The sequence below is a fragment of the Crocodylus porosus genome, unplaced genomic scaffold (assembly GCF_001723895.1).
Source record: "Crocodylus porosus isolate Cpor-Errol unplaced genomic scaffold, CroPor_comp1, whole genome shotgun sequence".
Lineage (NCBI taxonomy): Eukaryota > Metazoa > Chordata > Crocodylia > Crocodylidae > Crocodylus > Crocodylus porosus.
The window spans coordinates 4,608,277-4,625,369 of NW_017728949.1; the positions used below are offsets into that span (position 1 = coordinate 4,608,277).

General features: G+C 39.6%; 1 protein-coding gene across 1 annotated transcript; it reads left to right on the forward strand.

Moving 5' to 3' along the window:
* The first annotated feature begins 214 nt into the window (after window positions 1-214).
* LOC109323210 (inducible T-cell costimulator-like) lies at window positions 215-16,887 on the forward strand. Its single transcript, XM_019554665.1, has 6 exons — window positions 215-338; window positions 7,953-7,994; window positions 8,586-8,924; window positions 11,269-11,381; window positions 12,055-12,145; window positions 13,950-16,887. Exons 1-5 carry the CDS (start codon window positions 281-283, stop codon window positions 12,142-12,144), a joined length of 642 nt encoding a protein of 213 aa, XP_019410210.1. The 5' UTR covers window positions 215-280; the 3' UTR covers window position 12,145; window positions 13,950-16,887.
* Window positions 16,888-17,093: the final 206 nt, after the last annotated feature.

The window sequence follows — 17,093 nt, forward strand, 5'->3', positions numbered from 1 at the left end:
AGCATGGAAGTGAATGTCAATGGCACCTTGTTGGCTATTAAGTTAGAATAATGACAATTTTTTTCACCTTCCTGGCTGTGGGTGACAGCACAATAAATGCTGACAGAGCTAAAATGCTGTCATGGGTTAAATTGAACAGTTTTAAAATGATGGTACAATTCCCCTATTACCCACAAACCACTTCCTTTCCTATTTAACAGACAGCACACAGGCAAATATGAATTCTTCTCAGTTCCTTCAAAACAGACGGAAGGCTGTGACTGGTGTCTGTTAGACAGCTATGAAGTCAGGCATTTTAACTTTCTGTCTTCTCTGCTTTCACTTTGAAACCCTATATGGTAAGTGGCATTTTGGATTTTGCTCTTTGCAATATTTATCCATGAGGAATTTATGACACACAAAGAACAGAGAAAGTAGATGGAGAATGAAAGTTAGGAAGGGGACAGGTAAGAGACTATTAAGAATAGTCACCAAGACAAGGTATGTCACTATTAGCCTTCCTAATACTACAAAGATTGGCAAGAACAGAATGCCTGCCAGCACAAGACAGTTGTTCTGTCCATGAGAGACAAAAAAAAAGAAACTTGGTCATTCACATTCTTTGTTCATGTGCTTAGAATGACCTTTTAGCTATTGATACTGTTGTGTTTTAGGCGGTTTTCACACTGAGCCACAGTAGAAAGTTTAAGAATATGATGACAAGTGAGTAAGGAAATCCATACTGAATTTCTGACATTAAATATGATCATATTTGTAAGGGATATGTTCTTAACTAAGAAAATATATATGGTCTGGAGGAGTTGTTTAATGTTATATTTCAGAGAGAAAATTCAGAGTAGTTTAAAAGAGTTTAAAAGTAGTTTATCATCCTCATTGCCTCACTGCTATAACTTAAAAAGGGTCTGGATGATGTGACCAGAAATTGATACAGCATTTTACATGATTCAGTTCAGTATCTCAGTATACAAAAAATACCGTAAATTATATTCTTTTTAACCTCTTTGAAACCCACATAATCACCAATAATTCTAGAGCTAGTGTAGCAGTTCAGTTAATATTTCATTAATGAGATTTCTGATTGTGATCCCTGTATTGCCGTAGGATGTAGTATGATTTGTTATAAAAGCAACAATTCTCTGAAGCTTGGAATTTATTCTGTATTTTTACTAAACACCATTTACATTTGATCCTTTGAAGATTATGCTTAAGGCCACTAGAAGAATATGCTGCTGAAATTCTAATAATAAATACAAGTTTACGGTCTTCCTGAGGAATTTTAGTGTTTCTAATATCTTACACAGGTATTAAGCTTTTCTATATATAAAAATAATATCATGTAGCCCTTCTGGCTGGGAAGATATCCTTCTGAAGGTTAACTAGTATAAAGTTGGTATTGAAGTCTTAAAAGTGACTTCATAAAAAGTATGGTCCTCTGGAAATTCAATGGTTAAATGCATTGACACGAATAAGGCAAAGATTTCACTCAGTATCTCTAAAAGACATGTGAGTTGCTTCTTGTCTTAATGAAGTGTTGCACTGAATCAGCTAATGAAAATCACAGACCCAAATTGTTAGCTTTTTCACTGATGAATTTTGACAGACCCACCCAACATGATTGGAGAAGTTGAAGGAAATAATTGTGTTCAGCTTGTAGAAAAGGCACTTAAGAGGGGACATGATAGCAGTCTTCAAACACTTGAAAGGCTTCCATAAAGAAGAGGAAAAACACCTTTTCTCTTTTGCTGGAGAGAGTAGGACACAGACCAATGGCTTCAAGTTGCAGCAAAATAAGTTCAGACTGGGTATCAGGAAAATCTTTTTCACTATTAGAACAGCGAGGCAGTGAAACAGACTTCCCAGGGGAGCTGGGGAATCTCCATCACTGGAGGTGTTCAAGAAGGGGTTAGATAAACATTAATCAGGGATGACCTAGGAGCTAAACCTAAGCAGAAGGATGACCTAGGAGCTAAGCCTAAACTCTACATTAAGTACTTCCCGTGCTTCTGGCTTTGCTGGTTGCCACATAAGAGGGATTTCCTTCCCCCATATTTCTTGCCCCCCCGGTTGGTGTATGTGTCAGGATTGTTTGTTCTGCCCCCCGTATCATGTTCCTCAAAAGCATTAGGCATTGGCTGCAGTCAAGGCTGTATATTTTGCTTGGGTTGTGCCTATCCTCCTTCTGGGACTTAAACCCAGAGGTTTCTGGCTACAGTGTCTTACCTCTCTGCTCAGGATCACCATAGTTGGGGTCAGGCAGGAATTTTATCCAGTGGTCAGGTTGGTAAAAACTGGTGGTTTTTGTCTTCTGTAGCAGGGGCATGGCTCTCTTCCTTGGTTCTATCATCTCTCTAGCCTATTTTAACAACCCTCACAGTAGCAGGACATTGGTCACCACAGTCCCCCTGCTTTACCTGTGGCAGGTTAGTGTACCATGCTTTCTGGTTGTCAGGGTTGACTATGTAGTTTTATTAATAGGTTAGACAATGGTTTTCTTTAGGATGGTTTGGATAGGGATGATCCTGACTCTGACTCTGGCAGGAGGTTGGACTAGATGACCTCTGAAAGTCCTTTCCAGCCCTACTTTTCTATGATCCTATTCTACTATGACTGGGCTCACTGGAAAAGACTTTGTGTATACACAGAATGAATATGTACTTTTAAGGGTGCAAACAATTGCTCTGATACTGAAACTTTGTTGACCCTCAATGTAGGACTCTGGAGAAAAGGAAAAACAACTAGAGAGAAAAGGCTAATTTTGAAAATTCCTGTGAAAGAAAAATAAAGTCTCTGAAGATTCTCTTTCCCCCTTAAAATGCTTTCAACATATAAAGTCATATTTATTTATTATTATTACTAAAATAGACAAGAGGAGATGAAACAAACTTGAGTGATTTAAGACATCTACAGTGATACAAATAATTTATGGAAGAGATCAGCCGTTTGAAATATATATCCAAGCATTTTAAAAGGCTGCCAGCTGGAAAAATACAAGAGCATTTTGAGAAACTGTTTCTGTGGACTTGCCATGGATACATTTCCTATTGCAAACTAATCTATATACATTCAAATGTATTTAGTTCTCTGTGACGAAGAGAAAAACCTCAGATGACACAGTAGCAAATGCTGACGTATTAATAATGACCACCATCATTTTTCTGATATTTTACAATGTAAAATATAGAAGGGTTTTAATATGGATGGATCTAGAATTTTGAAAAGCAGGGTGCAGATGGTGAGGTGCATCATCACATATAAAATAACACATATTTTTCTCCAGTTAAAATAAGCTAGAAGCTTTACTAGTATGGCAGGGGCCCAGGGCTGTATTTTTCAATTTAAGACTGAAGGAAAAGTAAATATAACTTCATTGGACTAAGTTAATCTTCAGGACTGTAAAATAGGGGCTTCATTATCAGGAACAGCTAATAGGCAGCAGAATTGCAGAACAAAAGATAGCTTGACTGGTGGAACCCATTAAAAAGAAGGGATGGTCACTGACACCCATGGAATGAAGATTTTAGAGGGGATCAGGTAGATTATAATGGGCCATGATATCAATTGACTACTGCAGCACAGCCTGACTAAAAAATGCTGCTGCTATTGCCCAGCAGTTTGTAGAAACTTTGAGTGTAGGAGGAATCAAAGGGGGTGCACATGTATCAGTGCACCCCCCTGAATCTGCCCCTGCTTTTTTTAGCGCATCTCTGACTGCCATGTCCATTGCTGAAAGGACAGCTCTGCTCTATGAGCCCTGATTCCTACTGAGTTTACAGTTACATCTTCCTGGATTATACTGATTTAAAAATTACAGTGATTTAAAAATTGTTTTTATTTCACTATGCTACTGGCCTCCACCCCCTCAAAAAATGCTTGAAGCCCTCCCTCTTCCCCCACACTTAGTCTCAAAGCTAGACATGACCTAAAATCATGGTATGAAATGCCTCTGTTTAGTAGTGAAGACACGGTTTTGATATCATATTTACAGTTTTTATTTAGTGCACTACTGTCTTGAGAGTTAAACTAAAAAAACACTCAGCCAACCCAGGACTATCCCTTCTGCTCTCAAATCCAAGTTCTAACTAGAAAGCTAAATCTAATTTATCTTTTTAATTTTGTTATGGACAACTGCATTTTTCCTTGTGTTACTGGCAAATGACACAGAGCCAGCCACAGGCCAATTTGAAAGTCAAGAGCTCAAATTATCAGAGATGGCTGATAAACAACTGGCAAATTCAGCACCTTTCTGTTGCCACAGAGTACCCAGCAGCAGCTATTCCAGGAATGAATGAAGTGCCCTGTGGAATATCCCCTGCATTGAAGATTAAAACTAAAGATGCATGTCAACATGATTGAAATAATTTTAAATATATTTTAAGCGTTCTGGGAATCAATATAATTATATAGACAGACACATACATACAAATATATATCCATATTATAATATATTCCTATATAATGTATAATATATAATGTAATATATTATACATTATATAGAAATATGTTATAATTCTATATTATATACAGAAGTGTGTGTGTGTAATTTTTATATTAAACCATTGGCCCAATTGAACCAGAAAGATAAGTAGCCAGATTCTCCTTTAACTTACACCAACCTATATCAGCAATAACTCCTCTGAACTCCATAGCTACCTGACTGTGAAACTAGTGCAACATTTTCACCCTGTTCCCAAAGACTTCATACTACTCTTGCATTACTTCAGATGGCTATCATATTGCTTTTCTAATGAAAAAATAAACCTCAGATGTCTGTGAGTCAGATGTCCTAATTCCAAGTACTGTAATAAAGAAAAAGTAAAGAAAAAGTGGAGGCACTTCTGCATGCTCTTTACAGTAGCAGATGTTCTTTTATTTACATTTCCATTGGTATTAGGAATGTGCTATATGTAAACCTTTCCAAACATTTATGTTAGTAAGCAAGAGCCAACAGTGTTTACTCTCCTCATTTATGACCCCCACCAAATGTGCATTTTGCCTAAATGTATTTCAGGAAGTAGCATTTCAACTCATTTAGTCAGTGACTACCAAGTGCTAACAGGTTCCCCAGAATTACTGTCCAGCCTTGAAAAGACCAAGGAAAATAATTAAGACCATAATGGTGTATGATGATGAGAAGGATGATATATTATTAATAAATCAGAAAATTTACTCCTATTGGATGAACAGGGGAGCTGTATTATCTGTTAAAGCTGTACATTTGTGACTGAAGTTAGCAATCTGCTTCAATTCTAAGGATTCAGAGTTTCTCATAATTTGTCAATTGATTCTCACTTGACATTAATTGGTAGCATAGAAACAATGTTTGCTACTATTTATTTACTAGTCATCCTGCAAAATTTTGCAACTTTTCATGACATTCTCCATTTATTGTTGGCAAAGCTAACTTTAGCTCAAAGTATGATACTGAAACTGCTAGTTGAAAGCCAGACTTTTATTTTACTTGTTAAGCTCCTAAGTATACTTAGGTGACTAAGATTGCATTTCACCCTGCTTGGGTCCCTGAAGAACTATTAACAAGCTTACATTTGTAACATACTGGGTGCAGCTACACATTTATTAATGCACTGTAGTTACTGCACATTAAGTTTAGTATTTGGAAAACCAAGTACTAAATCAATGTGTAGTAACTCGCACTACTGCACAGTAGTGCCGGTGTACAGGTTTTTTCAGATGTTAACTGAGCATCAAAATTGTTTACTGGGGAAGAGAAAACCCTTTTACGCATGCCCACATAGTCACATCCCCTACTCCTATCCATCAACAAGGATGAAAACCACAACCTCCAGGCACAAAAGCACAGATTTGTCTCTCAAAAATAAGTTCATTAGCTTATAGCAAATGAGCCTGTTATTCTCTATCAGCCACCAGGGGGGATCAGAATTTAAGACACAATTTGTTACATGAGCTTTAAGACTGATTTATGTGGCTGTGTAAGCCCTGTGTCCATTTAAGCACTCATCATAATAGTGTGTTCCCTTTGACTTCAGTGAAGTGATGCAAATGGAAACAGGGTTTTAAATCTTTTTAGAGGAGTTAATGTGTAAAATAGGAGGCAAATACTGAAAACTTGCCTGGTTTTAAGGGTGATTTTGTTGTGGTCTGTGATTTGCTGAGTTTGTGGTTCACCAATGAAAGGCCAAATTCTAACTTCTTTACTAGTGATCCATAGTACCTTACTCCATCCACAGTTAGCCCCACTGAAGTCAGCGGGACAATGCTATTATGAGTGTATAAATCAGCACAAGGTTGTAAAGCCACGCATTTCAGACATTGTCCGTGCTTGGTATTTTGTTGTACTACACATCAGGATCAGCAAAATATACCTTGGAACCTACAATTTTTGGCAAGTAACGTGTTTTGCCCATCTGCCTTATCTCCACACCAGTGGGAATGGGACACGGATATCTTGGCTGCTATCACACATGGAGGTAATAGACCTGAGCGCAGTACAGATATTAGAATTACAGTAGCATCAGAGAAGAGTGACTGACTGTACTCAGTGAACCAGAGGTAATGTGATATCCAAAGAAAAGAATAAGTCAGTTATATAGGAGGCAATAATAATTGCTGTTTATATAATATTTTACAACTGAACGCCTCAAAGCATATTTCTAAATGTATTAAAGTATTAAAGATATTCTATTAGCATATCATTCATTATACTACCTCAGTGGGCAGAGAGTGGGTGAGGAAGACATCAAAAGAATACAAAGTTTGAAAGATCATGTAATCCCGGAAACACAACTTACTGAGTCAGATCTTGCCTGCAGTGACTTAATCATGTGAATAATTTCATGTGCCTGTGGGTTTGCAGGATTGGGACCATAAATTGCAAGCTTGTTAGGGCAAGGACTGAGAAATATGGTTATGGTTCTATACAGTGGCAAGTGCAGTGATGCTCACTTTTCCTTCAACCTCTTGACAGTGCTGAAATACAATAATATCTTGGCCAATCAAAACTCTTCCCTATTTTCTTTCTACTTCTTTAATAAAGTAAAACCAAGTACCCTAGAATAGCTGTTTCCACCTGAGGGCGTTGTCACACAGGACACTTAGCATGTGTTTTATTTAGATTGTAGAAAGCATTACTATGAATTAGAAAGTTTCCTGAGCAGTCACACAGTAATGCTTATTATGAACTCAGCCTTCTGGACAGGGCTGTATCCAGCTGTGAAGTTGATAAAGAGCTGATTGTCAGTCCCAACCCTCCCAGGTCACCGGTCTTGAAACTGCTGGGATGCAGTGGTGAGAGTAGTTGTATTATCTCTGTAAAGCAGTCCCATGATAGTATAACATGTATTACTTAACATGATATGGAGATATTCCTTGCTCCAAAAGTCTTAACTACTATGATATGACAGTACTTGGCATGTGTTTTCTGGCTTGAATGCGTGGATGCTTGTGTTTTAAATGCAGTTAACATGTCTTAAGTGTAACATATGACAAGGCCCTAAGTGACTTTTGAAGAGCTCCCTAAAAGTACTGTGAGAAACAGAGACAACATTTTCTAACTAGTAAGCTGTGACATTGATTTCTGATACTACAGCTCTGGAAAGAGAAAGGTAAGGTCTAGACCCTCATCTGAAGACAGGAACCAATAACATCAGAGTTTTCGTCCTATTGCAGATTCCCTCTGTTTTGAGAGAAAAACAACAGAGCTTCAGTTTCTACTTGCAAAGTATAGAAAAGACTTTGCAAAGATATTGTGAAAATTTCCAAATACTATATAAATGGCCAGTATCAGCACTTGATCAATTAGTGTTTTTTAGTTCATGATTTCAATATTTTGAAGTGATTTTACTGCATTGTTGGACTTTATTGTATAGCATTTAGGTGTGACTTGATGTACTCCCAACAGTAGTAATATTTCCTAAAGTTATCACCTTAGCAGCACATTACTTAGTATAAGTTGCACATGATGTTTTATTTTTCAGGAGCTGGTCAATGCCTGTCATGTCCACTATGCAAAGACCTAGGTAAGACATTTTCAAAAACATTTAGGTCAATTTGCATCAATTGTCTTAAAAGGGCAGAGCTGTTAACATCTGTATAAATTGCACAACATTGTTTTTGAATAGGAAACTGTCATCCAGTACAATGCACTTTGAAATTCAAGGACACTCCAGAAAATAGTTCTCAGCACTATTAGTTGTTGACTCTTCCAAAAAAGTAAATTGTAAGGCACCAGAAGGTCCTCGGTCAACTTTTCATTGGCTTCTCCAATAGGTGAAGTAATAAGTTTTGGCTTCACTTCTTGGTGAGCATTTTAAACTAGATTGGATGTAGATTTCAGACTGTGAATATGAGCAGGCACATCTAGGCCCCTGCTTCAACACTGGAATGCTGACTGTTCCTAGAGTGGATAGAATTCAAAGGTGGAAGTGAAATGGGATATTTTCTCTCTTTCATGTTAACAGGGGGGTAACTCATTGTGAGCTGCTCTGCAATGACAGGTATTTCTAGACAGCAATAACGATAGTGTTGAAATCTAGAGGTGTAAATTGACCTTTTACTTTTATTTTGGGAAATTCTCTTCCTACTGTTTTTTTATATTCTTCTTTCTCCAGGACAACCTTCGTTTTTGGACCCCCAGGTGAAAGTTGAATTTCACAACGGAATTTTCCAGTTCAATATTAGCAGCCCCAAAAATGTTACTGACTTCAGCATAACACTCCTGAAAGGACGAGAGAGGCAGACTATCTGTGCACTCCATGTGACTGAGGGGAAGGCAGTGCCTGAAAATGGAAGCAGCTACTGCGAACCACATTATTTTGGCAGCGACACTTCTTTCGTTCTCAAAAATCTGGAACGTAATCACAGTGACATTTATATCTACTGCCTGCAAATCCTTTTGCCCCCTCCCTATATAGACTGTAAGGTGGATGAAACCTATTTGTTTATCCATGGTAAGTTTGCTTTTGCTCTTTCTTTACTGTGGTCTTAATGACAGGGACATTCAATATTTAACTGCAGTGAAAGATGTGACTGTATCTTGTGCAGATATATCTGAGCTTGCTTTAAACTAGAAAGCTGGGTTACCAGTAGCAGTGTGGTGGTGGCTGCACAAAGCTCAGCACAGGATAACTGTCCAAATATTTACCCAGCATTTCATTAGGTGCATAACTGGATTTAGGCACCTAAGTGCAACTCCATTCCACTCTGCTCCAGGCCCTGTAAAATTGTTAAAACAAAAGGATGGGTCCTCCTCTTCCTCCCTCCCTTGTTGTTGTAACTCAGCAGATCCGATATGGACTTTCAAAGACTTGAACAGATTGGAACAGACATGTAATTAGGTGCCTAAGTCCACTAGGCTGTGTGTAGATGAAACAAGAGGCATGTGTGCATGACACTTTAAAGCGAGTTAAATGCTTTTGCACTGCTTTAACGGTATTAGTGTCTGCATGTGTCAGCAGTGTATTGCGTAGTAATTCTAGCCGCTGTAGCAAATTTGGTGGTGTGATGTGCCTTAAATGACTTGGGGGTGCAGAAAACTAAAACTCCTCTAGGGAGTTTTAATTTGCTGCTCTACAGCCACGGAGTTAAGCACTGGGGTCCGTGCAGCTCAGGGGCTCTACAAGAAGTCCATGCGGGCAGCCTAGAAGCAGCCTGGGAAGACAGGCTCTGCCCAAGACAAAAAAAAAAAGTGGCAAGCCTGATCTCCCACTGCCCTCGGAGCCTGCCTGAACTGCGTGGGGGCCCGGTGCTTCCCTCCACAGCTGTGGTGCCCCCTAGGACCACCATAGCTGGGTGCCTGTAGGCGGGGGACAGTGCTGCCATGAAGGGAAGCACGAGCCTCACCCTGCAGCCCTGGGACTGCTCTGCCCACCAGCAGCTTGCCCTCCCCTTCCAACTGCTGGAGAGGAAGGTAAGTACACAGGTGTGTGCATAACATGGGAGTTTACTTTTCCTTAAATTGAAGTGGTGTTTTAAAAAAACCACTGCTTCAGTTTAGCACCCCCATTTCACCTACATATGCCCCTAGGCACTAAATCTACTATATGCCCAATAGGTGGTATACAATCAGACCTACTTTTAATGGTTTCCAAGACAGCTAACTCAAAGAAAGCTCACGTATACTGCAGTCTTAACCTTGGCTGTAAGTTATATATGCTTACTATCATTTGTAGAAGAAATGGAAGGCAAAGTTTTAATTAAGTCTAGCTGGACACAAAACCCATTCTGAGATTTACCCAAGAGCAGCAATAGCAAGAGGTTGCTCATCAATATTTTTACTCATAGCAATAATACAGAACTGTCTTAAGATCCGCTCTGTGTGGAGTCTCTCATCTCCCGCTGCAATTAATGAGTACATGCTGCTCACTTCTTTGAAGGAGCCCCTCCATTTGTTAATTCAGAGTAGATCAACATTTGATACAAAGAATGATACTACGTGCTATGGGTTCTGCCAGCACTTCTAATAGGCACCATGTTAATAGTACTTGCCTTTTCAATTTTAAGCAATATCTTCCAGGCTGGCTCATCACCTTGTCAAGCCAAGCAGGGTTATAACTTTCTACCCAAGCCCTCTCTTTTGTTCTTCCTTATGATTCCTCATCTTTCTTCTTCTGTTCTTTTCCTTCCCTCAACACCTGGGCAAAACAAGACCTGAATGAAACTCTATGGTCTTTTTTATATGGGTGATCAGACCAGATGATTTAATGATCTCATCTAGCCTTAAAATTGATTTATATATACACCAATTCTATTCCCTTCCTCATCATCTAAATGTCAAGTTTTGGTCATCTACATGGCATTTTTGGTTGACCAAATGCCAAAAATGCCACTTTGGCATAGATAAGATTTCTATTCTTGGCTGCATAGCCTGTGAACACGGACAACTATACATTTCAAAACATCTGCTTGCCATCCTTTTCACCACATCACTCTTTAAGTCATCTTACTGACACTCCATTGTATTATCCATTAAACTCAAGTTCATTGGTTGCTTCTGGACTGCAAGCCCACACTGTCTTGACCCCATCTTTAACTTTGTCTCCTTTCCTTATAATTTGGCTTGACTATGCTGTTAATACCAATAGACTTGATACCTCTTCTGCTCACAAATTTCTCTGACCACTGCCACATCCTGCTCAATACTCAATGCATCTTTCTGATCCATCGTCTTACTTCATGTAAATTGTTCCCTCAAAACTCATTTCTGCTGCCTCACCTATGCAAGGAGGAAAGCTTACTTAAAATGTTGTAATTAGAAGGAAATGCTTACCCTCAGTGATTTCTTTTCTGTTCAAGAAAAGGAAGAATGCACGCTACCAAGATTTCTATCATGGATAATTATTGGACTGACTGCATTCTTCATGACTTCCTGTATCTGCTGTATAATAGCCTGCTGCTTAAGAAATAAGGTAAGCAATTTCCAGAAGACTCTATCAGACTCATGCCAAAGGGGATGCACTGGAAGCTTGATTTAGTGTGATTCAAGACATATGATTGACTTGCACACACACTCAGCATGTGTTAAATGTTTTGAGGATGAAATTGAACTTTTATTTACCACTGAAGTTGAGTCATTGGTGACAGCAGCTCACTTTTTATTTTTTCTATGACTGAATTGTTTATTGATTTAAAGACCTGGAACCACAGGGAAAAGGAAGGAATTTTGCACAGGTCAGCAAAAACACTTTGGCAAGCAATTCACTTAATTGTTTCTTCAAGAAGGCAAGCAATCATCTTTGCTCCAACTCCAGTTATATTTTGGAGCAAAACCACTTAAAGAACCCAACACCCAGAGACAGAAGAAATACCAGGGCCATTTGTCATTTTTGTTAGACAGAGTTTACTTTTTATTTCCATCTCAGATTCTGTCCTGTAACAAGTCTGAGTGACCTCTGTTGGTGAACATCAATCCTTTCTGACTTTGCCATACCATTAAAACATGGTAAAATTGGTACTAGAGATAGTAGGCAACTGTTGATCTTTGTGGATCAGAATTAACTGCCCTGTTAAAAGGATAAAAACAAGAGTTGAAAGGCTTAAAGACTGCAGACTGAATTCATGGCATTTTTCTTCTATTTGCAGACCAAGCAATGTGAATCTGATTCCCATGAGTACAACAGTGAATACATGCCAATGGCTGCAGTGAACGCAGCTAGAAAACCGAGATTCTAAGGTTGTATTATGTCTGTTTACTATACTCTTAAGCAAGACTCATTTCTCAAGGGTGGTCAGGATGTCCCCTGCTGGCCAAGCTACCCATGCCCCACCCTGGCTCCTCAGGGTACCCTCCCTTTTCTGCCTTGCGTTGATGGATATTATAGTCCTTAGGGAGGCTGTCCCCATGATTCTGGAGCAAGCCTCAGTTCACCTCTCTACTACTTCTCATTCTTGGCTGGCAAAGTCTTGTCCCTCACCTTGGGGACATTAGTCATGGCCTCCAGCCTCCCTTATTACCATGCCCATGCTTTGTGGATCTTGTACTTGACTTGTTCACCAGACTACATAGGCTTCAGCTCTCTTGGCCTTAGCCCACTGGCTGCTCCAGCTGTAGACTTCTAGCTTAGGCCCATTTCCTGTGGCCTACCTTCTTGGCCTCAGCCTGCCTGCATTTAAATCATTTTGGTCAGGCCTTGGCCCTCTTGGCTGTAGCCAGGCTTGCTCCCCTGCCACTTTTCAGGGATTGAAACCCAGAGTGCCCCAAGCACCCTGTTACATGGCCTCTAATCCACCCCTACAAGTATAATCTGATCATCTGGTATAAACTGCAACCAAAATGCCAGCAACCTGCTTAAAAAAAAAGCTCTCAATGTCCTTCTGGGCTGCAGGTGTTTCCCCGCCCCCCACCTCTCTCCTAACTCCAGGCCCGCAGCTTTCACTCCCTGACAGGCTAGGTTGGCAGGAGCTCTTTACTTTGCAGAGTTCAGGGCAACACTGGTTCCTCTGTCTCAGGGACCCAGGTTTATATTGCTTGAGCTCTTCCTCTGGTCAGGCGTGCTCCCTAGTTCTAATGAACAGCTTGCTGCTGTGCTTTCAGCTCAGCTGAAGCTCTTTCCAATCACCCTTATGTCATATAGCAGGGGTGGACAAAGTTCAGCTTGTGGGCTGGATCCAGCTGGCAGTGGACTCATTTCCTAGCAGCTCCTGCCTGCATGGCTGGGGCCAATCTCCATGGTTGCCCTGGAGACTGGCCCCAGGCACGCTGGCAGGGCATGCAGGAGGACAGGGCAGCGGGCTGCTCTGGAGCCACTGGGATCTTGTGATGGGGCAAGTTTGGTCAGGGCCAAGGCAGAGCTGTGATCTGCAGCCTGCATGCTCTGGGCTAACTGGTAGTTATTTGCAGCCCTTTAACTCCCTAACTGCCTATTCTCCTGCAGCTAGTCTACGTTCAGCAGCCTTCTCCTGCCTATGGAGTATATCCATTATAGTCTCCATCTTAAAGTAACAGAAGCCTCTGGCTCCTTGTTACATATTGTACATGCTTTTTGGTGGGGAAGGGTTGATAAGTTGCCTCCATCTGATGTTAGAAGGGCTTAGTGCTCAAAGGATCATACTGTTGTATGAGTCTATTTAGTAACATCCAAAAGGAATAGCAATATCTTCAAAAAACAAAACAAACAAAACACCCCAACAAACCCTCAAAGACCTTACAAATTAAATTCATGGACTAAGGCCCAAAATTTTTATTGCTTCAAATCAGTGTAATGTAATAATCTCACAGTGAAGAACCTGTGTAAAGCTTCATTTACTTATGTAATAACACATCTTTCTAAAAGTAACTCAAGGGAAATGAGTGTAATTCAGTCCTAAGTACAAGTTATGTTTGTGTATCAGATCTTGTGGCTGACTGCTAGTGCCAGGAGTCAGAGGCTCTCTCACTTTAGACCCTATGTAGAGGCCAGCCACAGTAAGACAAGTAGGATTAGATTGACTCAGCTTTGCTTGGACTGCTTGTAGCTGATTCTAAATTTCTGTTCTAGGTGTGAACTTGCAAGGACATTTGTGGTGGTACAGAAATTGTTGGCATCATATCTCCAGCTACCCGAAATATTAGTTTTATTTCTGTAGAGACCACGGCTTGAACTAATTATCATGTACTCAGTGATGGGTTATTATTCCTAGAACTGTTTTTAGTTGTGTTTTATGCTAGCTGCACTTTTGGCCACTGACTGGACAGGAAGTACTGAAAACATGATTAAGAAAATCACCCTTTAGTTAAAAAATGTAACGTTTGCTTGCAGGTAGTTCTCTGCAGTACTGTACACAACAATTAAACCCTCTACAGATAGCTTCCTTTACAGTACCTTCCACTGAAAAAAAAGACTACCTCCAAAGCTGATTCTGGCAGCCTGTTCAGCAACAGCTACCATTTTATTGCACATATAACTTCTTTGTTAGGGACAGTTTAGCCTGATGATGTTGTTGAATCCACTGTGCATAAAGCCCTGAAGACTAATCGAACACAACTCAATTAGGTTATTGATAAGATCATAAAACATAAATAAGAAGTATATCACCAATGTTTGCTATTGCTGTTGTACTAAAACAACCGAAACGGAGCAGGCTCAGCAAGGTCACATACCCCTTCGTATACCCAACTTGTTTACCACATATAGCTCATAGAATTCAACTGACACGCTGTTTGTATTTAAGTGGAAGTAAAAAAATCCCATTCTATCAGACATGCAAATTATTGAAACTGGTATTTGTCTGGCAATATGAAAACTGAAAATTTACAAGTCAAATAATGTTTGGCTGGTACAAAGAAGAAATCCCTCACTAAACAAATTTAAAAACATTTTGCAAAATGAAAGGTCATATGAATTTTAGTTAGGCCTCCTGACATAAGTGCTCAAACATAATGGGAGCCCAGTTCACAAATTAACATACTTAAAGCCTTTAATCCTTATAAGCATATGAGTGAACATAGATATCTAAACATATGACATTGGTTAATATAAAATGAATGCTATATCTTTTTAGATTGTTAGGCTAACACTACCAATTCCTCCTCAGATTCATCTTCAGACTTCTTAATAATTCCACACCAGTACGATGTGGAATATGTACGTGATTCCCCTCATGTAGGCACTAAAGATAATAGGGGGACAGTAAAAGGGAGAATAGATAATATTTTTTACTGTAGTCTAGAATATTGTTTTACTTGTCTGTATTCTAAATACATCTTTACAATTCAGGGTGCTCTTATTTATATTAAATTTAAAGCTCTTTTAGTAGGGCCTCTCCATATTTTAAAGTCCCAAGACTGCAGCACTTGTTCTTGTGAGTAAGGGCCTACTGGACCAGTCCCTAGATCAGAAAACTAAAAAACCACCTCCTTTTAATGTATATTACAGTGCATATGTGGTAGGGCATGATAGACCAACATTTCTAAGAACCCTACATCACCTAAAAACAAAGGCAGGCAAGGTTGCATGTTCTATCTTAAAACCTCCAACATAGATGGAATCATCTTACCTATAGTCTCCCTTCAAAATCTGTCAATACTGCGTGTTAAAGGACCCACTGGACATCAAACCTGAAAATCCTCCAGGGTGGTTTTTGGCTATTTGAAACCAAAGGGTCACTTTCCTTTTGAACCTCACTGTAATTCATATTTCATATAAAGATCTGAAATACCCTCTAAAGGGAAAAATGAACTGGAAACTCCCTAGCCACAAAACCTACTTTCAAGAAAATGTTGAGAAAGGATGCGAAGCCAAGGGGAAGTGAACACAATCTTGAATAAAATAAGGAACCTCAGCTTGAGAAAGTTATCTAAGCAGGCAACAGACCATACCATCTGTGACTTTGTGGACAGATTGCTAGATTGTGATCAAGGAACCCTGGTTTGTATTCCCTTATTTAGATGGGGCCATACTAATGGTGTCAAACCCAAGGCTGTCCTTAACTACTATGCTGACCATATACACACTATAACCATTAAAACTTGATCCTCAGGAGCAATCCAGCCCTAGAAGCTCTGCTAAAAATTCTGGGCATCAAGGTGACCCCTATTCTTGCTGCACAGCCTGTCTCTCTTTGCAGTGTGTTTGGAACTTCACTGCATGTTTTAGGTTTCAAGCATGGGAAGTCTGCCAGCAGCAGTCTCCCAATTGTCTGTTTTCCTTGTTCCTGATTTCTGGCCCTTCTGCACCCCATTCTACTGCCCATAAGCTGAGACAAGTTTACCAGGGGAGAGTAGTAGTTCACTGACCAGTACTTTGAAGGGCTCTGCAAGGGTATCTGCGGTATATTTTAGTGCTTTGGTGAAGAAATAAGAATGATGCAGCAGGGAACAGTGGTTTGCTGAAGACAACCTCAAGGTCAGTCCTAAATAACAGTGTCAATATACTGTGTGCCACAGTTTCCTCTCTATAAGATGGTGCTAATGATACAGATATCCTTTGTGAAGTACTTCAAGAACCACTGGTAAACAAAGCTAAGTATTATCTCTATGTGTATAACTTGGCCCCTTCACCTGCAGCCACCTTTGGGTATAACAGGGTCCTCTCACATTAAGATGCAGCCATCTCTGGGGTAGGGCATAGCCGGGTGTAACAGGAACCTCACACCTGGCACTGGGATGCAACCAGTTCTGTGAGAAATACTGAATGTGAGAATGCTACATAATACTTGGGAGTCCAAAGGAACTTGTCACCACGCTGAGAAGAAAACTCATGGAACAAAAAGCTCCTGACAGAAGGAAGCAGAGATCTGGGGGTGTCTTGGATATACTGCCTGATCAGGGACAAATGATGAGTCAGATGAGAATGTGAGGGAAAACAAATATTTCATTGTAGAAATGTAAAATATTTTCATTTACTATAAAAAATCCTATCTAAATGAATTTTGGAAAATTCTTGACTTTTGTTTGAATGAGATATTTTTATTCTTAATAAATGCTGTTTTGTATCATGCTATGCATCATAGACTACTTTAGAAATATCATGCACACAGACCTAAAGATACATGCCCAATAATCTCTAAAAGGAGGCAAAGAAAGAAAAACAGTGTTGTCTATCTATTTTTGTACCAGTTCTCAGTAAAAGAAAACTGTAGAATAAGGAGTAGTACTGTTGTATGTATGCATGCATGTACATGTATATGAAGTTTTTTCCGTT